The 22,238-nt window shown below is 42.6% G+C and overlaps 1 protein-coding gene across 6 annotated transcripts in view; it reads left to right on the forward strand.

Annotated features, from left to right (window-relative positions):
• SORCS3 (sortilin related VPS10 domain containing receptor 3) overlaps window positions 1–22,238 on the forward strand; it is a 1,299,528-nt gene that overhangs the window by 1,059,532 nt on the left and 217,758 nt on the right. For all 6 annotated transcript variants that reach the window (XM_033941704.1, XM_033941705.1, XM_033941708.1 and 3 more), the window contains 3 exons: window positions 3,438–3,514; window positions 5,232–5,323; window positions 21,383–21,490. In XM_033941704.1, coding sequence (XP_033797595.1) covers window positions 3,438–3,514; window positions 5,232–5,323; window positions 21,383–21,490 — 277 coding nt within the window. The remainder of the gene's footprint in view (window positions 1–3,437; window positions 3,515–5,231; window positions 5,324–21,382; window positions 21,491–22,238) is intronic.

Genomic DNA, 22,238 nt, shown 5'->3' on the forward strand with positions numbered 1-22,238 from the left:
CCAAACGGTCCGCATTCAGTACAAGACATCACATAAAATTTCCTGATCGCAACTATAGCATAAAATATAAACTATAGCAACCTCCCTTTAACTGTAAAATCAATTACAACCCCAACTCGTCTCATTTGATAAAACAAGTGATGTTTCAATAATTTTTTTTTGCATATATCATGTACATAAAATAAGGTAGGCAATAGTACGTGGGCAGTGGTATAGCGAGGGTGAGTGATGCCTGGGGTGGTGGTGCCCTTTTATAGCAAACTGGACCCCAACACGGTCTGTGTTTCAGCTAATGTGGCCTTCTTCAGGGGCGTATAATAGAATCCCAGTAGATGGCGCCAGATTTCAACTAATTAAACCAAAAAGGATTACTCTCAATGTCTAGTCTTAAGCCTTCTGCCTTACACGATATTTAAAAAGCCGCTGTGTCGATGCTGAAGAGAACGCTGCAAACATGCAAAATAACGCTGCTGAATGAAACGCCATTTACTGGGCTTCTATTATACACCCCAAAACATGGACCGTGTTGGGGTCCAGTTTGCTATAAAAGGATTATTTTATGGCTGCCTTATTTTATGTACATGATATACAGTATGCATTATATTGATATATGATGTTTTAATAAATTGACTGTCCTTATAGTTATTTGACTTTATGTCCCTTCCCCACTCCTTTTTGACTTTATATCCCACAAGTGGGGTTGTGTCTTTTTCCTTTGTATTGTGTGATCAATAATTTTTTTTAACATCCTTACATTTTCCTGATTTCTAACATATAATGGAAGTTTATTCCATTCCTGCACATGTTGAGAAAAGATCATTGTTCCATCAGGAACATTTTTCAGTGCTGGTAAAGTCCACGGTGCTTGCTCAATTGGACTATTGTAATTCTGTTTACAACGCCTTCAACTGATACAAAACACGACGGCGAAACTTATCTTCAGGAAATGAAAGTATAGTGGTACCTCATTTTACGAGTGCACCGGTTTGCGAGTGTTTTGCAAGACGAGCAAAACATTCGCAAAATTGGCGCCTCGGAAACCGAGCACGCCTCGATTTGCGAGTGCCCCCCCCCCCCCGCGAACCGGCACCCTCCCCCCCGTGGTCCGGCCCCCCCGTCATGATCGGGCACCCCCCCACCGCCATCGGGCGCCCCCCCCGCCGCAACCTGAGGTCCCCCAGAGCCCTCTTCTTACTTTAATGTAGCACCGGCGTATCGGCCTCCTCTTCTGTGCTGGCCTTGAGCATGTGCGCATGCTCAAGGCCTGCGAGTTCACGTTCTCTCCAAGATTCTCTATGGAATATTAGACCCTTTGGTCCCTTTACACTGGAATACTCTCAGATCTTGCTACTTCAGGAATACAAAGAGAAATAAATTGTTGTTCCCCTCTTTCAAGGGAATTAAATCTATTGGGAAGCTTAGTCCCTTGCTTTCAAGTTGGTAGAGACTTGAAATGGACTTCCCAACTCTGGTAGATTGATAGGTCAGCTACAACGATTTCATAAAGTCTTAAAAGCTTTGCTGTTTCACAATATTTAAATGGTTTACCTATGGAATCCGCTAAGTGACAGCATTGTAAGATCTATTTTTATGACAGATTACCTAATCCCTTCTCTCTTACTAACACGTATTCTGGTCTTTGACCACTTGTAAACCGAGTCGAGCTCCAATGAGAGATGACCCTGTATATAAATTGAAGACTAGATTAGATTAGATTAGGAGACTCCAAGAGAAGACCCCAGCTCTTACAGTCTGCAATCTTAAATATGTAGAAAGTAGATATACACCAAATTTTACTATTCTGCCTAATATGAATAATGAAAAATCAAGTTTCAAGTTTATTAATTCTTTTGATTAATCACTTAATCATAGTTCTAAGCGATGAACAATTTAAAATACATTCAAAGGGAAACAATACAATACAATACAAACTTTGAACAATACAATAAGGTTAAAAATTAACTCATCATATTCATAACATAAGGTAAAAAGGGGTTGTGAAATACAATTTAATATAGAAAAGCAGAACAAAAAAGGAAAGGTACACGAGGGAAAGAAATAAAAGCATATTAATAGAATATAATCAATGACCTGGGTATTAAGAGATTAAATATCAAAGGCATCTTTAAAAAGAAATGTTTTTAAATTACTTTTGAATCTTCCCAGATCCTGCTCTTTTCGTAAATAAATTGGAAGAGTGTTCCAAGTCTGTGGTGCGGTTACTGAAAAAAATAAACTGTCGTCTTGTGTTTATAATCTTAAGTGAAGGGATAGTTAATAAATTTTGTTCATTTGATCTTAAAGCTCTGACTGGATTATATGGAATTAGGCATTTATATATGAATGCTGGTGTTTTATTGAGAAGAGATTTGAAGGTAAGCAAGCAAAGTTTGTATGTTATCCTATGGATAACTGGAAGCCAATGTGCATTTTTTAAAAGAGGTGTAACATGATCAAACTTTCTAGAATTGGTAATAAGTTTAATGGAAACATTCTGAATAATCTGAAGGCGTTTAATTTCATTTAATGATATTCCCTTGAAAAGTGCATTACAATAGTCTATTTTAGAGATCACCAAGGAGTGAATTAGAATATTTAATGTTATTCAGCTGAATACAAATACTGTTTACAAATAATGGAGATTGAACTTTAACATTTAAAAAAAAATGATAAAAGAAGCAATGCAAAATCAGAGATCAAGTGTTTACTTCTGTAGGATTTAGCAGAGCAGATGATTTATATTTGAATTTAAATCTCTATTTGGTCAAATACAAATATTGTATTCAGGGCACCATCTGAAGCCGAATCCAATAGAAACCATAAAAAAAAATGTATTAAGAGAGAGAAAGAAAAAAGTAGAGACAAATTTACAGTTCTTGAGAAATTGTCAGTTTAATGGAGAAGGTTCGCATTTTCATTAGTTTTCAAAACAATTGCTTCATTCTTGAATAACAACCAGTAACAGAGACCAGATAGCTATAAATGTTTGTAAGGAACAGGAGGTGGATAGTAGCAGAGAGAACAGATTATGATGCCTTGCAAAATACTTTGTAAAAACAAACAAAGCGTTAAAGCCTAGGCTGCATATTTATTTATTTAAAACATTTTTAATCTGCCTTTATCCAAGGCGGCTCACAGTATTACATACATATTTCAGGATTTGCACAACATAGAGATCCCATACATCAGCAAAAATCATAAGATTAGACCATCTCAACCTATAAACTACATCTCAACCACTCATTTACTGCATTACTTCAATCAAGATGCATAAATCTAATAACTTGCAAAAAAGGATGATATTCCGAAAGTAAAATATTTAACTCAAGAAGCAGAATATTAGCTTAAAAAAGCTTGAACAAACAAATGGGTTTTGAGCAACTTTTAAACAATAAATATTTCTTATGGTTGTTGGTTTTTTTTTATTTATTTATTAGGAAACATTGGTACTGAGCTGTCATACACTGATCCCAGTATGTTCATCTCATCAGACGGAGGAAACACCTGGAGGCAGGTACAGTACTGCATGCATTATGGGAGGAATTCTTTTTTTTGGGGGGGTAAATCTTTATTGATTTTTCAAACTACAACTGTGCTAAACAAATAATACATATACATTAGAGAATGACACGGTGACAAAATTCATCACCGTTCCCGTCCTCGCGGATAACCGCGGGAAACCATCTTCATGTCATTCTTTAAGGAGAGAGGGAAGAATCAGAGTATGAATGGCCACAACCACTGACCCACAAGCTTTGCTTTGAAGAATGCTGGTGTAGAAGGACTGAGGTTGAGACAGACACTACAGAATGACAGTCTCTGGTATCCAGAGCAGATATTGTGATGTCATAATGCCTCATTCCACCAGTGCCTAAGAGCCAATCACATCAGTGATGTCACAATGGCTTCATTATCCTTGGCTCACATAAGAATCAGAGTATGAATGACCACAACCACTGACCCGCAAGCTTTGCTTTGAAGAATGCTGGTGTAGAAGGACTGAGGTTGAAATAGACACTAGAAAATGACATGGGATTATTTCCAGCGGGGTTATCCGCAGGGATGGGAACGGTGATGAATTATGTCACCGTGTCATTCTCTATAATATTACAAGAAAAGCACATTGAACATACAGACATACATGAGCAATTATTTTACCCCTCCCTCCTACTTAATATTCAAGAAAAATAATTACATACAAAGATCAATCCATAAATTTCCCGATTCAAAATGTCCATGCAAAACCCTCCCCCTCCCTCCCACCCTGGATATGTCTGTTTAAAAGTCTATAAAATAAAATAAAATCAGTTATCATTCCTTACAGAATTTAGTCAATGGCTCCCCGACATCCATAAATTTCTTATAGTGTCCCTGTTGTATGGCCATCAGACGTTCCATTTAAAAAAAAATATAACAGAGATTCCCACCAAAAAGTGTAGTTTAACCGATCACAGTTCTTCCAGTTTCTCAAAATAAGTTGAATGGCAACCCCTGTCATTATAAAGAGAAGTGTCTGTGGTCACGTTAATTTAAAAAAACGCAGTGTCGGTTGATTAGTGTTTTTCACTGGCAATAACAGATGGTTCTTATTATCAGACATGATGATTCAATACAGAGAATGAGATAATCGAAAAGAAATAACTGCATCTGTGCATGCACGCCCCCTCCCGACGCAATTTTTACAGGAAGCTTTTCAAAACCCTAACCCCCGGACATATCCTCAAAAAGGACGTCTAGTAACCTTAAGAATCTGGGCTTCTGAACCCCTATTTGAATGTAGATACATAGGAATACGAGAGGTTATGTAAAGGGGGTGGGACTTAATATACTGCTTTTTCTGTGTGGTTACAATTACAACGGTTTACATATTTTAGACAGGTACTTATTTTGTACCTGGGGCAAATTACTTGTAATGAAACCTTTTGAATAACAGTTTACCATTCCAAAAACACTAGTGAGTAAAGTGCTACCGACTGATACTTTGTCACGAATGGGTCAGATTTTCAACTTTAAGCAGTTAATTTAAGCTGGATAACTTTGAATATTCAGATGCAACTAAAGCTGTCCTATTAAATTTAACTGCAGATACATTTTGGCCACACGGTGGGAGATGGAATGTAAACCGTTGTATTTGAACATTTGACCTTAATGTGTAAGCGAAAACAAGGAGTGTACCTTTCTAAAGTTGTTTTGCTGTGTCTTCATACCATTTATGTCACGGTCGTTTACAGATCTTCGAAGAAGAGTACAACGTTTGGTATCTAGACTGGGGTGGAGCCCTTGTAGCCATGAAACATACCTCAATGCCCATCAGGCATTTGTGGTAAGCAAAATTTTTTTTTTGTTTTTCTTTCTAGGCAAGGCAACTTTCATGTCTGTGCCACGTGGGTGTGTGTTACAATGAACAAAGGTCTGTAAAATGTGCCATCACAGTGCTATAACTCATCATTCATAAATTAGCGATTGTACTGCTTTGTAAAGGGTATCTCACCGGCCTCTCTGGGACCTTAAGTTCTTGTGAATATTTACATATTTTGAAGAAATGGCAGTGTTCTCTTCGGTGTAAGTCCAATAGCAGGGAAATCACTTCTCCTATCTAAAAACTAAGAGTTCTGTAAAACAGAAAGATAGCGGTCAATAGTCAAAATGATTTAAGCAATTTTGTGGGTTCTAAGAATGTTAACAGAGATGTGAAATCTATCCTTTTCTGTTGTGATACACCCAGGGTTGCCATATTTTCCTTTCGGAAAATCCGGCCCCCCTAGCCTCGCCTAATTCTGCCCATACCCACCCTAATCTCGCCCCCAAGTCCGCCCCAGCACCATACCCCGCTGCCTGCTCTTGTCAGGCAGCTTTTCAAAACCTAGACAAAGTGCCGGGTTTTGAAAAGCTGCCCGGACCCCCAGACATGTCCTCAAAAGGAGGACATGTCCGGGGAAATCCGGACATCTGATAACCCTAGATATGCCGATCCTAATTGATCTCTACCATTACCTATATGTTTCTTGAACTAAGGACCCTTTATGGCTATTCCTGAATCCTTGAATTTTGATATTATTTCTGCTACCACCATTTCTAAGTATCCATCATTCTTTCTGTGGATGAATAAGTTCTTGTGTTGCTCTTCAGTCTAGTCCTTGCAAAGTCATACTATAACCCTTGTTCTAGACTTTCCTGCATAATGAAGAACACCAGCCTCTCCCTTCTTTCCTTATTAAGTTTACCAGATGCCTCCAGGTCATCAGAGACAAGCTGAGCTTGTTCCAGGTTATATCCTACATTACATAAATTGGGTAATCCATGAAACCTGAGGCAGGCTGCCTACACTGTAGGCACTTGTCGCGGGTGTAGAGAGATGCCTAGGAACACTTATGCTCGACAAAGGCTGGGCGTGGGCATGGTTTCGCCAAGTGGAGTCAGGTCATACCCTTCTATCCTATGATGCACCAGGAAGGAGGCCTAAGGCCCTGATTGACCCAGATGCCTAAGGCCCCTACTATGGCGGGGGGGCCTTAGGCAACTGAGCTAATCAGGACTTTAGGCCCCTCCCTGGTGCATCCCAGCATGCACCAGGAAGGGGAAGGCCCACCATTTTGAAGAGGCAGACCTGCTGGCCGGAGGGAGTAGGCATCAGTCCGGTTGGCCGTCCTTTGTCAGGTGTGCGGGGTGGGTGTCTGGATGTTTGAGGAATGTCAGGAGGGTTGAGCTTTGTGGGATGTCACTGGTTGGGGGAGTGTTATGGGTTCCAGGGGGTTTGAGGCTTGGGTGTGGTGGCAGGAGGGAGTGGACATTCCTCTTGCCAGGCAACTTCAGGTGGGTATTGAGGCTTCCAGGGGTAGTGACAGAAGAGAGAGGGCATCCCTCTTTCTAGGCAACTTCGGATAGGTGGTGAGGATTCCGGGGAATGTGGCAGCAGGAGGGAGTAGGCATCTCTCCTGCCAGGATACTTTTTCGATGGGGGGGGCCTGCTGCAGTCACTCAGCTGATCACAGCAGGGTATATTCTCCCTGATCAACTAAGCTGTGGTGCAGTGATGGTTCCTCTTCATAATAGTCTTATCCACTCAAGACTTTTATGTTGGAGCACTGAGCACAGCATAAAACACACAGAATCACGGCTATACTTTCATATATATTTTAATAATAATTTTGTTTTTGATATAGATTACAATAAAACACTGCATGGTGATTTGAAGTACAATCAGTGGATGCAATAATACAGTAGAATGTTCCTTTATTTTGAGTACATATAGCATTTTGTAAACTCACAAAGAGGCCCATTTTACACAGAACATCGAGATCGGAATTGAGACTTATACGTCAGCACATGCTCAGTTTAGGTGGGATTTTTACAAGGGATCAATTGACCCCATAGCATTTTGTAAAATACGTATAAGGACTTGTAGGAGTATGGCTCATAGGCGAAACTGAGCGAGATCATCGCGTGCGGACAAACCCACGTAGACAGTCTTGCACAGGACATCAGCATGCTAGATTTCAACACTATTTTAAAGCACTGTGAAGAGGTACTTTAGTTACAAATGTTGGTGCTCTTGTTGGTGGGGGTGTGGGGGGAGGAAACAGCCTTTTTCCCTATTTTTTAGGGAAAAATTAGTTTGCTCTGTAATGGGGGGGTTCCCCCACTCACCCACCCAATGGGAACGGCAACATTTCTAAGTAAAGTGGGGGGGGGGTCTCCCACCCCCAGAACACTTTAAAATAGTGTTGAAATCTAGCACGCTCACGTCCTGCACGCGATTGTCTGGGCGGGTTTGTCCACGTGCAATTGTCTTGCGCACATTTGACTGGACACCTAGGAGTACACCTGTATTTGCCACCACATGCATTGGGAGAAGACATTTTACACATAATGGCGGGGAGGGGGATTCTATAAATGGTGCGCAAAAATCATCGCCAGAAAAAACATCGCCTATTCTATTTCGGGTGCTGTGTAATGAGCCCCCCTTAATTCCACGCTTAAAATTCAGGGCCAGTATTTATGCCAGTTGAAACCTGGTGTCAATTCTGGTGCCCAACTCATGGCATTTCAGCACTTAAATGTCGCTATTCTATCACATTGCTCACAACCTTTCAGAATGTCCCTGACCTACTCTTGCCCTTCCTCTGGCCATAAGAACATAAGAATGGCTGGGTCAGACCAGTGGTCCATCGTGCCCAGCAGTCTGCTCACGCGGCAGCCCTTAGGTTAAAGACCAGTGCCCTAGCTGAGACTCTGTGCGTACATTCTGGTTCAGCAGGAACTTGTCTAACTTTGTCTTGAATCCCTGGAGGGTGTTTTCCCTTATGACAGACTCCGGAAGAGCGTTCCAGTTTTCTACCACTCTCTGGGTGAAAAAGAACATAAGAACATAAGCAGTGCCTCTGCTGGGTCAGACCAGAGGTCCATCATTCCCAGCAGTCCGCTCACGCGGCGGCCCATCAGGTCCAGGATCTGTACAGTAATCCTCTATCTATACCCTTGTATCTGCTTTTCCTTCAGGAAATTATCTAATCCCTTCTTGAACCCCAATACTGTACTCTGTCCTATCACACCCTCTGAAAGCGCATTCCAGGTGTCCACCACTCTCTGGGTGAAGAAGAACTTCCTAGCATTGGTTCTGAATCCGTCCCCTCTTAATTTTTCCGAATGCCCTCTCGTTCTTGTAGTTTTTGAAAGTTTGAAGAATCTGTCACTCTCCACTTTCTCTATGCCCTTCATGATCTTGTAAGTCTCTATCATGTCCCCTCTAAGTGTCCGCTTTTCCAGGAAAAAGAGCCCCAGTTTCTCTAATCTTTCAGCATATGAAAGGTTTTCCATACCTTTTATCAACTGTGTCGCTCTTTTCTGGACCCTCTCAAGTATCTCCATATCCTTCTTAAGGTACGGCAACCAATATTGGACGCAGTACTCCAGATGCGGGCGCATCATCGCTCGATACAACGGCAGGATAACTTCTTTCGTTCTGGTTGTAATACATTTTTTGATAATACCTAGCATTCTATTCGCCTTCTTAGAGGCCGCTGCGCACTATGCCGACGGCTTCATTGTCCTGTCCATTATTACCCCTAAGTCCTTTTCTAGGGTACTTTCACCCATTATCAGTATTTCCTATCGTTTGTACGGAATCTATCCCCTTTCAATTTTAGAGAGTGCCTTCTCGTTCTCCCTACCTTGGAGAGGGTGAACAACCTGCCCTTATCTACTAAGTCTATCCCCTTCAGTACCTTGAATGTTTCGATCATGTCCCCTCTCAATCTCCTCTGTTCGAGAGAGAAGAGGCCCAGTTTCTCTAATCTTTCGCTGTACGGCAACTCCTCCAGCCTCTTAACCATCTTAGTCGCTCTTCTCTGGACTCTTTCGAGTAGTACCATGTCCTTCTTCATGTACGGGGACCCTTTTGAATTGTACCAATGGGATTTGGGTGGCCAGGACCTGATTCTATAAACAGTGCCTATCGGTGTGTACATTTTAGGTGCCTCTCAGTGCGGTTGTCAATCAACCGCAAGGCGCCATTTCTAGAATCATGCCTAGCGTTGCCTAAGCAGACTTAGGTGTCGCTAGGCATCCTGAAGGTAGGCGCCATTCCTTTAGGCCAGCTTTTCACTCGCTTAATTTGCAGGCGCCAATCTCGGATGCCTAAGACAACCACACCTATTCTGAGCCCCTAATCACGCCTACTGTTTAATAGAGGTCGTTAGGCATCCTTGGGCATGGGAGGACATCTGCACTTAAGCGTCACTTGGCATTTTAAAAGTTAAGCACCGATCTCTTAAATTGCTTAGCTAATGTTTTTTGGTGTTTTTTTTTAATTGGCTGATAATTGGTGCGGTCAATTACCATGCTGATTAGACCAATTAAAGTTTCAAGTTTTATTTTGATTTGATAAATCGCTTATTCAAATAACTAAGCGAGTTACAACAGAATAAAATAAATATACATTCAGTGCAGCTCCTGAACTTAGGTGTCGATAGGTGGCCGCAACTAAGTTTTAATGCCAAAAAGTGTAAGGTCATGCACCTTGGCAGCAGAAATCCATGCAGAACTTACACCCTAAATGGTGAGACCTTAGCAAGAACTGCAGCAGAACAAGACTTGGGAGTGATCATTAGCGAAGACATGAAGACTGCCAATCAAGTGGAGAAAGCTTCATCCAAGGCTAGGCAAATGATGGGTTGTATCCGAAGACGTTTCGTCAGCCGTAAGCCCGAGGTCATAATGCCGTTGTACAGATCCATGGTGAGACCCCATCTGGAATACTGTGTACAATTCTGGAGACCACATTATCAAAAGGATGTGCTGAGAATTGAGTCGGTTCAGCGAATGGCCACCAGGATGGTCTCAGGACTCAAGGATCTCCCATATGAGGAACGGCTAGGTAAGTTGCAGCTGTACTCACTCGAGGAACGTAGGGAGAGGGGAGACACGATCGAGACGTTCAAATATGTCACGGGCCGTATCGAGGTGGAAGAGGATCTCTTTTTTCTAACAAGAGGGCGTCCATTGAAACGCAGGGGTGGGAGATTTCATAGTGACACCAGGAAGTATTTCTTCACTGAAAGGGTGGTTGATCATTGGAATGGTCTTCCACTGCAGGTAATTGAGGCCCGTAGCGTGCTGGATTTTAAGAGAAAATGGGATAAGCATGTGGGATCACTTCAAGGAAGAAATTAGGGGGTGGGTCATTGGAGTGGGCAGACTTGTTGGGCCGTGGCCCTTTTCTGCCGTCATCTTCTATGTTTCTATGTAATTAGGTCACCTAGTGGCACCTGTTGTGGCCACAGTTTATAGAATCTGGCCTCCAGTGTTATTGAATAGTGTGCAAGCAAATGTGTGTGCAAATCCAAATTAGTACCAATTAGCTTCAAAAATTATTCAAACCAATTAATAGCTAATGGCTCCTCAAACCAATTGAGTTGCGTGCTCATCTTGGATGTGTGATGAAATTTCAGTGCCATATATAGAAACCGCCTATGTCCTGGATGCCCTGGGAAGGCCCACTCTTACTATCAGGAGCTAAGCAGGGTCAGGCCTGGCCAGTGCCTGGATGGGAGACCACTGGGTGCCCTATGTTGGGCAGCAGCAACACAGTGGAGCCACACGCTGTACAGGAAAAGGCAATGGGAAATCACTCCTATGTATTGCCAGGGGTCAGTAGCTGACTCAGTGGCATAATCCATTCATATAGAATCCAGTGGAACACACTTTGAAAAAAAAAAAAAAAAAGAGTAGAACAATCTAGCAACTACACTCCTCCCTCCATATTTGCGGTGGTTAGGGGCGGAACATGACCGCGAATACGTAAAAACTGTGAATAATTTTTTTTATGTTATTACGGTTTTTTTTTTTGTAACAGCTATCTAATATAATAAAATGGTAAGCCGCGCATGCGCAGTTCCTATGTGTGCGTCTGTTTTCCGTGAGCTGTAGCTAGGAAGTGCGCATGTGCGGCTTACGGTCTTCTTCCTCCCCTCACCCCCCCCCCCCCCGCCGAGGTGGATGTCGGCCACGGCGGCTGCTGGCCGCCCGAAGTTCGCTCTCTCTCTTCCTCCCCCCCTGAGGCGGATGTCGAACGCGGCGGCCCGAGTCGGATGTCGGCCGCGGCGGCTGCTGGCCGCCCGTAGCTCTCTCTCTCTCTTCCTCCCCCCCCCGAGGCGGATGTCGACATAAGTAGGGCATGGAGTTCAGGAGGAAGGTATGGGGGGGAGGAAAATACTGCACAGGGAAGTGGGGTGGGAGGGAAATGCTGCAACACACGGAAATGGAGGGGCAGAAAAGGGGTTGATGGACAGGGGAAGAGGTGCTGATGAACAGGGAGGGGGGCAGAAAAATGAAGACAGGCCTACTGCTGGACAGATGATGGACAGGGGGAGGTAAAACAAAGGGAGAAGGGCTTCTGCTGGATAAGGTGAGCAGTGATGGGGTGGTGGAGGACACGGGAGGTAAAAGGAAGGGAGAATGGACAGGGGGAGCAGGCAAGGGGTGGTAGTGGACAGCCAAGGGGAAAAAAAAATGACAGACAGAAATACAGAAAGCGGCTAAGGAGAGAGAAAAAATAAAAAAGACAGACACACACACATATATTCTAGCACCCGTTAATGTTACGGGCTATAAGACTAGTCCTTTAATATATTAAAATCGCGAATAATAGCAGCGATTGTGAAAGCTGGGAAGCGTCAAACTTTTTATCGGTACAGTACTTTACTCATGACGTAATTTGGGAGGAGTCAGCATGCAAAAAAAAAAAATCACGAATAAGCGAAACTGCGAGCGCTGAAACCGCGAATATAGAGGGAGAAGTGCACACGGAAGTACCCACATTTCCATGTGGAAGTAACAAATTTGCTTCTTTCCATGTGTAATCAGCATCGCTCCCACACACAGACAATTAAGCACCGAGGACACAGTTTGTAATGCTTTTCAATTTGGAAACACAAATAAGCCGGGGATTAAGGTGAATTACCTCCTTAATCCCTCATGTAAAGCCTCCGGCAAAATAAGCACATTTTAAAACTCAGTTCAGGCTTTTGAGCTGGCGTAAAACTCAGTGGAGACATCGTTCCTCATTCATGTGTATTCCTTCGTAAAACGGGCCATGCCCTTACAGGTTGTGCCTGACCAAGCCATTCATAAATCATGGCCCTCATCATAGCTTCTTGAAATCTCTATATGTTGCATATCTCCTGCATAAATAGCAGCTTTCTGGTTGTGTCCCTTTGGCTTACTATCATTCAAGTAACAGATTTACCGGCAACAAAGTTGATATAAAAGATAAGTGCTGGTCACTTCTACTTTAGTTTTTACACTAAACATTAGGCACTTTACATTTGTTTTTTGCTCGAAACATTTAGCACATTATGATATTAAAAAAAGTAGTATGAAAAAAGCTCGATGAAAGATACTGTATTCCTGCTGAAGCTGATTTAAAACCTTATGACTAATCAGCGCAGGCATCTGAGAGCTTAGTTGCAAATCAAGTTACATATATTGATGACCATTATATGTACAAGTCCTGATGGTATGTTAGTTTGTTGACGAAGAGGACTTTTTCCATTGTTGATTGTTCAGTGTTTTCACAATAATAAATCTAACCCCCTCTTTTACTAAGGTGCACTATGCTTTTTAGCGCGCGATAAATATTGGCGCGCGATAATTACGCGCTAAACGCTAACACGTGCATGTTATCCTATGGACGCATTAGCGGTTAGCGTACACGTAGCGCGCCTTAGTAAAGAGAGCCTAAATAAATAAGGATTATTATTACTACTACTAATAAATAATTGAATTACCTTCTCAAAAGAGACCTTCTTGAATACGGCATCTTTCTGTATATTGAAAGAGCCACCCCAAAATGAAGATCCTTTTTTAATCTAAAGGGGAGGGGGTGCACGCATGCCTTCGAGGTGACCACTGACCCATGGCTACATGCACAGTGACGAATCCTCCTTGCGATGTTTCAAAGCAGAGTACAGGAGTGTTTAGAATTCGACAATTTAGGCAGTAGTCATGCTGTACTAACCCATATAAGGGCAAAATGCTGATTCTGCAGAAACCAAAGTGGAATTGTCCAGATAAGAATGATGTGCACTAAAGAAGTGTCCAGTGACGTACCTAGCATATGTGACATCCGGGGCCCATCATTTTTTGACACCCCCCCATCTATATGAAAAATATGATTTTTAGTAACAATCCACATATCGCACAAGAGTGTACCTAGGAAAAGGCAGCATCTTAAACACTGCAGTAAGCACTAGAACACCAACACATACATTGTAAAACTAAACAAGCCAGATCCTGCACAGTCAATTGATCCTGTACAGTCGATGCTATCAGAAAGCCATGTCCCTTTCATACACACAGACAGATACACCCTCGCCCAATATGGAATAATCACAAACTAAAAATAGAAATATGTAGACAAAAGTTAAACTGAACCGCCAAGAAACCAGACTCTGCATACAATGCAACACTACAACACCACAAAAACAGTAACACATGTCCTCTAATTCTGTGCAAAATATAAAGACAGTAGATGTAAATTTGAAAAAACTGATACATAACAATCACCACTTTACAAATCAAATATCAAAATGACACATTCAACGACTCATTGACTCGACATGTACATGTTTCGGCCAGCATATTTCGTATTTCATCATTTGCGATTTTTAAGACTCCTGAGGCAGGCCTGATGACCGAAACATGTACATGTCGAGTCAATGAGTCGTTGAATGTGTCATTTTGATGTTTAAACAATAAAGATCTTCATATTACCAGACGAATTGGAGGACACTTCTTTAGTGCACATCATTCTTATCTGGACAATTCCACTCTGGTTTCTGCGTATTTGTGTTTGTGGTATTGTTTTTCCCCTGTTTCTTTCTTTTTCTCAAAATGCTGATTCTACATGTTTGTTTGTTTGTTTGTTTATTTCTCACCCGCCTTTATCCAGGGCGAGTTACATATTAACATACAAAATAAAAGATTTACATTTATCGTACAAAACACTTCAGAGACACACCATGGGCTCCTTTTACTAAGATGCGTTAGGGCCTTAACACGCGGAATAGCGGGCGCTACATTGCCTGCGAGCTAGACCTTAAAGCCAGCATTGAGCTGGCGTTATTCTAGAAGCGTACCGCTTGGTGTAGCGTGTGATCATTTAGTGCGTGCGCTAAAAATGCTAGTGTACCTTAGGGCTCCTTTTATCAAGGCACGCTATGGGGGTTAGCGCGTCGGACATTTCATCACGCGCTAACCCCCGTGGCAAGCCAAAAAACTAACGCCTCGTCAATGGAAGCGTTAGCGAATAGCACGGCAGGTGGTTGAACGTGCGGTATTCCGCACGTTAACCGCCTACCGCGCCTTGATAAAAGGAACCCTTAGTAAAAGGAGCCCTATAACAAATTACATACTTATATATAACATACACGTCGCCTCAATGACAAATTTCATTTAAGGCCAAAACAGGCCCAACTCACAAATAGATCAAAATATAAATAAAATTCCATAAGTCATATAAGATGCCTCAATAGCAAATAAAACAAACCAGACCATCAAACACCTCCGTGACCAGCACTCAAGAGTCATCCCTCATTCTCCCTCAGCCAAACTTAGACCCTAGATTTCACTTTACAGAACAGTTGTCTTTTCAGCAGTTTCCTGAAGTCCCATTTTTCAAACGTACGGGTCCTTGTACTAAGGCGCATTAGCTGTTTTAGCGCTCGCTAAATGCTAACGCATCCGTGTTATTCTATGGACGCTTTAGCATTTAGTGCGCGCTACATCGGCTAGCACACCTTAGTAAAAGAGGGGGTAAGATAGATATAGGTATTGAGATATATAAAGAACCACAAATTCAGTAGTGAGGCCACCAGGTTTATTATTTCTCATTTTAGAGATGGAAATTTTTTAAAAATGGGGTATTAAGAAGAATTGCCCCTTTAATCCCTTACATTAAATCCTGTCCATAATGAACACTTTTAAAAAATCTGGTTTTAAATCATTTAATACCCTCTACCTTCCCTCCCCAAACCCTCCCTTCCCTTCCCGTCCCCTTCCGTGGGGCTTGATGGGGGATGAAGGTATTTTCTAGGTTTATATGGGATGTATTTTACTCGATGCCTCATTATTATACTACACTAGAACTATGGCACTAGTTTCAGTAGTCCTTATTCCAGTATAAATCCAGAACTATGATAAAAAGTGTATACTAGATAAGAATCTTAACCTTGCAGACTCATGAGTGGATAAATGAAAAAGCCTCAGCCCCACCACACCACCGCTGTAATATCTTGTCACTGCGGGAAGAAATTACGTGGTGCAATCATCACTGGCTATTTCATTCATTTATAAGTGCTTTTTGTTTAAATAGTATGTTTAAATAAATAATTTATTAGGTAATAGTAAGAAATACTTATCTTATGCCAGCTAAACCCTGGGAACATGACCTGACATGTTGCGCACCGTCTGTGCTGTATCAAGGGTCCCCCGGGTTGCCTATGTCATCCGACTCTGTCTTGCTCTTTTACAAACATAGACAGTCGGATAATATAGGCAACCCGGGGGGGACCCTTGATACAGCACAGACGGTGCGAAACATGTCGGGTCATGTTCCCAGGGTTTAGCTGGCATAAGATAAGTATTTCTTACTATTACCTAATAAATTATTTATTTAAACATACTATTTAAACAAAAAGCACTTATAAATGAATGAAATAGCCAGTGATGATTGCACCACGTAATTCCTTCCCGCAGTAACAAGATATTACAGCGGTGGAGTGGTGGGGCTGAGGCTTTTTCATTTATCCACTCATGAGTCTGCAAGGTTAAGATTCTTATCCAGTATACACTTTTTATAATCATTATTATACTAAGCACCTTGGTATAATATTGACCACATCAATGTAATATGTATGTAATACATATTACATACATGTAATATGTAATACATACATGTAATATTACATACAATGTAATATTACATACATGTAATATGTAATACAATGTTGTATGTAATATTGACCACATCAATATGTTCATCATATTATTATATTTGATGCCTCATCATTGTTATACAAGTTTTAATATTGTATTTGTTGTTGTTTGCATCAATAAAAATTGTTTGAACTTAAAAAATCTGGGCTGGTTGTACAGCCTGATGGACATATTTTTTCCCCTTATAAATCTGCATTCCCATTACAAAATGGGGAATGCACATTTAGATTTATAGCCCAGCCAAACCATGCTGTGTGAAATCTCTGCATGATGTGGATCTCCACATGCAAATAGCAGCTTTGTGAAATTGCCATTTACCCATTGTGGCAGGGAATAGGCGAAAGCCTAGGCTTGCCTACGCTACCACCAAACACTTGGCTGAGTGGAAACCATGGAGTGGACTGATTGGAATTATGAGGCAACAAAGAATTCTGCACCCCAAAATATCTCAAAACAAGGTTCATTTAAGCCGAAACCGAAAAAAAAACCCCACCCCAGTTCCATTCAGGAAATAAAGTCACCATGAAGCTCCATAACTCTGGAACATCATACTTCAAAACAGTCATAAATGTAAAGATTTTAACAAACTTCTTCAGGCACAAAAGCCACTTTTATTCTGTTTAGCAGATTCTTCAACCTGGTTTCTGCCAGTTCATTAGACGCAATGGGGAAGCACAAACAGGTGCCCTTCCCCCAAAGTCTTCACACAGCTGCACGTGTGCAGGCAGTCACATTCCATGCTATCACTTCATCTAAGGCAAGGCAGATATTGGGTTGTATCAATAGAAGTTTCGTCAGCCGAAAGCCTGAAGTCATAATGCCGTTGTACAGGGCCATGGTGAGACCTCATCTGGAGTACTGTGTGCAATTCTGGAGGCCACATTACAGTAAAGATGTGCGCAGAATTGAATCGGTTCAGTGGAGGGCCACCAGGATGATCTCGGGGCTCAAGGGTCTCTCGTACGAAGAGAGACTGAACAAATTGCAGCTCTACACTCTCGAGGAACGTAGGGAGAGGGGAGACATGATCGAAACATTTAAGTACCTCACGGGACGTGTCGAAGTGGAAGATGATATTTTCTTTCTCAAGGGACCCTCGGCCACAAGAGGGCACCCGCTCAAACTCAGGGGCGGAAAATTTCATGGCGACACCAGAAAGTATTTCTTCACAGAGAGAGTGGTTGATCATTGGAACAAGCTTCCAGTGCAGGTGATCGAGGCAGACAGTGTGCCAGACTTTAAGAATAAATGGGATACCCATGTGGGATCCCTACGAGGGTCAAGATAAGGAAATTGGGTCATTAGGGCATAGACAGGGGGTGGGTAAGCAGAGTGGGCAGACTTGATGGGCTGTAGCCCTTTTCTGCCGTCATCTTCTATGTTTTCTATGTTCTATGTTTTCCTAGTGAGCTTTCTTCCCACTTATCAGAATCAAGATTTAGATAAGAACTAAAGCATTCAGGGTTTGGCGTTTCAACCTGGCTGGCATGCTGTGCTGCCATGTAATTATGCCACTCAGCAAGGTTTCTTTCCCTCTCAAGATTAGGGCTCCAGCTCCCTGCAAACACTATGGCTTCTTCTTATAAAGCAGAGGGTTTTACTTTGAAGCATGGCAAACTTTCCTCCTTTGGACTGCTGGAAGCTTGGGTGCCCTGGAAACTGCTTCCATATATTGATTGCCTTCCTGTTACCTTTCCAGCTGAAGACTGGAAAGTTGTACTCCCCTGGCTGTTTGCCCCCTATTGATTTCTCCCTCCCTGTTTAACTTGCTCAGCAGGGGTATGGTAGCTTCCTATTGGTTTAAGAATTAACTCTATGTCTTCAGAGCTCTGTAATTAAGGGCTTTATCTCCCTTCCCCCTCTGGGTTTTCTGTAGGAACCTAAATTACCCTTGGGTGAAGGCTGTTTTAAAGGGACAGACTCCTTATCTGGGAATAAATAAGTCTTCCTGGAGGAAACCTTAATAACATAATAGGGCAGTCAAGCCATTGTGACATCACCAATGAGGTTGGCTTTTAGACATTGGTGGAATAAGGCATTATGGCATCACAATATCAGCTTTGGTTACTAGAGACTGAAACTTCACACTAACCCCCCCACTTTTACTAAGGTGCGCTAACCGATTAGCGCGCAAATCAAATTAGCGCACGCTAAACACTAGTGCGTCCATAGATTAACATGCACGCATTAGCATTTAGTGTGTGCTAATTGGTTAGCACACCTTAGTAAAAGAGGGCCTAAGTTATTAATGTGAGCTACTGTTAAGATGTATTACCGTATTTTTTGCTCCATAAGATGCACCTGACCATAAGACGCACCCTAAATTTAGAGGAGGAAAACAAGAAAAAAACCCATTCTGAACCAAATTCTCCCTGCTAGGCTCTGTACCCTGTCCTCCCTCTGGTGGGCTAGTGGTAGGCCAGTACAGAGCACAGGGCAGGCAGAGACAGGGCAACGGGCAGGCAAGCCTAGTGGCTGGCAGGCAGGCAGGGCTAGTAGCTGACAGGCAGGAACAGGGCAGGCAGGCAGGAACAGGACAGGCAGGGATAGTGGCTGGCATGCTAGTAGAGACAGAGCAGGCAGGTACAGGGCACAGGGCTTCCAGGCAGGTAGGAACAGGGCAGACAGGGCACAAGGCAGGCTGGCCTAGTGGCTAGCATACAGGTAGGGACAGGGCAGGCAGGCTTAGTGGCAAGCAGGCAGTGGCAGCACACCATACCTTTTTTACTTTTAAAAATCCCAGCAGGCAGTGGCAAGCAGGCAGGCAAGCAAGCTGGCAGTGGCAGGGCCCTCCATACCTTTTTGTAGTCCCCTCCATACTCCCCCCATCCCCTCCATACTATTTTTACTTTTTTAAATTCCCAGCAGGGCCCCCTGTACCTTTTTGTTCTCCCCCCCCCATCAGTACCTTTTTCTACTCCAGTCGCTTCCCCCACTGGACGGCTGCAGCAGCAAGAGGCAGAGCGGCGTACAAGGCAGAGAAACATAGAAACATAGAAACAGACGGCAGATAAGGGCCCACGGCCCATCTAGTCTGCCCACCTTAATGTCCCTCCCCTACCTTTGCCCTGTGAATAGATCCCATGTGCCGATCCCATTTGGCCTTAAAATCAGGCACGCTGCTGGCCTCAATCACCTGTAGTGGAAGACTATTCCAGCGATCAACCACTCTTTCAGTGAAAAAGAATTTCCTGGTGTCACCTCGTAGTTTCCCGCCCCTGATTTTCAACGGATGCCCTCTTGTTGTCGTGGGACCCTTGAAAAAGAAGATATCTTCCTCCGCCTCGATGCGGCCCGTAAGATACTTGAACGTCTCGATCATGTCCCCCCTCTCTCTGCGCTCCTCGAGCGAGTATAGCTGTAATTTGTCAAGCCGTTTTTCGTATGGTAGATCCTTGAGTCCCGAGACCATCCGGGTGGCCATTCTTTGCACCGACTCCAGTCTCAGCACATCCTTGCGATAATGCGGCCTCCAGAATTGCACACAGTATTCCAGGTGGGGCCTCACCATGGATCTATACAATGGCATAATGACTTCCGCCTTACGACTGACGAAACCCCTTCGTATGCAGCCCATGATTTGTCTTGCCTTGGACGAAGCCTGCTCCACTTGATTGGCAGACTTCATGTCCTCACTGACGATTACCCCCAAGTCTCGTTCTGCTACCGTTTTTGCTAGGATCTCGCCATTAAGGGTATAAGACTTGCATGGATTCTGGCTGCCCAGGTGCATAACTTTGCATTTTTTGGCATTGAAGTTGAGTTGCCATGTCCTAGACCATCGCTCCAGTAGGAGTAGGTCGTGCATCATGTTGTCGGGCACTGAATCTTCGTCTGTTGTGCATTTGCCCACTACATTACTAAGTTTGGCGTCATCGGCGAATAATGTTATTTTACCTCGAAGCCCTTCTGCCAAGTCTCTTATAAAGATGTTGAATAGGATTGGGCCCAAGACTGAGCCCTGTGGTACTCCACTAATCACCTCCGTCATTTTGGAGGGGGTGCCGTTCACTACCACCCTTTGGAGCCTACCTCCAAGCCAGCTCCCAACCCATTTCGTGAATGTGTTACCTAATCCTATAGAACTCATCTTGCTCAGTAACCTGCGGTGTGGTACGCTATCGAATGCTTTGCTAAAGTCCAGAACTGACAGCAACCATTCACACAGCAGCACAGGACCATGCATGCGCACGAGAAGCTTGCGCCTGTCTTTTTAATCCCTCTGCCTCTCACTGCTGCAGCCGTCCAGCGGGGGAAGCACCAGGAATCCAAAAAGGTCGCTGCCACAGCCGTCCAAAGAGGGAAGCGCTGGGAGTAGATAAAGGTACCAGGGGGAAGTACAAAAATGTACCATGGGTTGTGGTATTCACTCCATAAGACGCACCCTTATTTCCACCCACTTTTTGGGGGGTAAAAAGTGCATCTTATGGAGTGAAAAATACGGTACTTTAGCATAGGTCCCAGTAGCCCACGCTAATAACAATACCCCCCTCTCCCCAAGTCTTGGAATGTTCTAATGCAGCCACCAAGAAACATTTTGTCTCTCTATTTACTTTATTGCAAAAATTCTGGGAGGATTCTAGAAAGAGAACTATTAATACATGAAGATTATTTTGATAGCCTAATAATAATAATAAAAACTTTTGCTTTTTACATGTTTTTTTTGTTTTTGTTCTAGTAAACAGCTTTATTGATACTTTGATCATTAGAAAACATGAACTCAGAATGACTGAACATTTTTGAATTGTCCTCACAGAACTGGGTATTGACTTTCTCCATGGTGCCTTTTCATGTGTTTCTTAAATGTCACAGAAACATCCTTCTTTACCAGGAAAGGTATAAAGACCGATTCATCACAAATGTGTGTTTTTGTCTGTTAAACTTACAGGCTAAGCTTTGACGAAGGAAGGTCCTGGAATAGGTACGGCTTTACTTCAGCACCTCTTTTTGTAGATGGAGCCCTGGTGGATCCAGGTGTGGAGACACAGATCATGACGTAAGTTTGGCTTTGGTTAAATATATTAGCATATCAGTGTACAGGCCAGATTAAACGGTAGGCCCAGTAGGCGAATGCCTCGGTCCCGAGAATTTCAGGGGGGGGCCCGAACTTAGTGGTACAAAAATGCTTTTTTACATTGTGGAAATTAAGAACCATAAAAATATATTTTGATCCTTTATCGTTCAGACTATTGGTGCAGGCATTAGTTTTATCTATTTTAGACTATTGTAACATCATCTATTTAGGAGCACCCCAAAAAATTCTAAGGAAATTAAGGATAATTCAGAATAAAGCTGTTCGATTGATTTTTGGTTTAAAAAAGAATGACCATATTAGTCCATATTATCATTTACTGCCTTTGGAGGTAAGAGTATTACTCAAATTTTCCTGTATCTGCTTTAAGCCGATATCGGGATTGTCTCCAGCTTACCTTTTTCCTCAGTTTGTGTTGCATAGACCATCAAGAGAAACTAGAAACTTCTACTTATTTGTTTATCTAAAAATTAATGGGTGTAGATATAAGACCTTCTTAGATAGGACTCTGGCATTTCAAGCTGGTAGGCAACAATCTTGGTTAGGTAAATGTATTCAGCAAGCTAGGTTATCCTATTGCAGTTTTCAGAAATTAATTAAGACCACTTTGTTCGATAAGTTTATTACTTAGTGGGTTTTATTGTTGAAATTCTATTTTACACATATTTGTATTTTTTTACTATATTATTGTATTTTGCTGATTGTCCAGCTC

This window comes from Geotrypetes seraphini, chromosome 4 (genome assembly GCF_902459505.1).
Source record: "Geotrypetes seraphini chromosome 4, aGeoSer1.1, whole genome shotgun sequence".
NCBI classification, from domain to species: domain Eukaryota; kingdom Metazoa; phylum Chordata; class Amphibia; order Gymnophiona; family Dermophiidae; genus Geotrypetes; species Geotrypetes seraphini.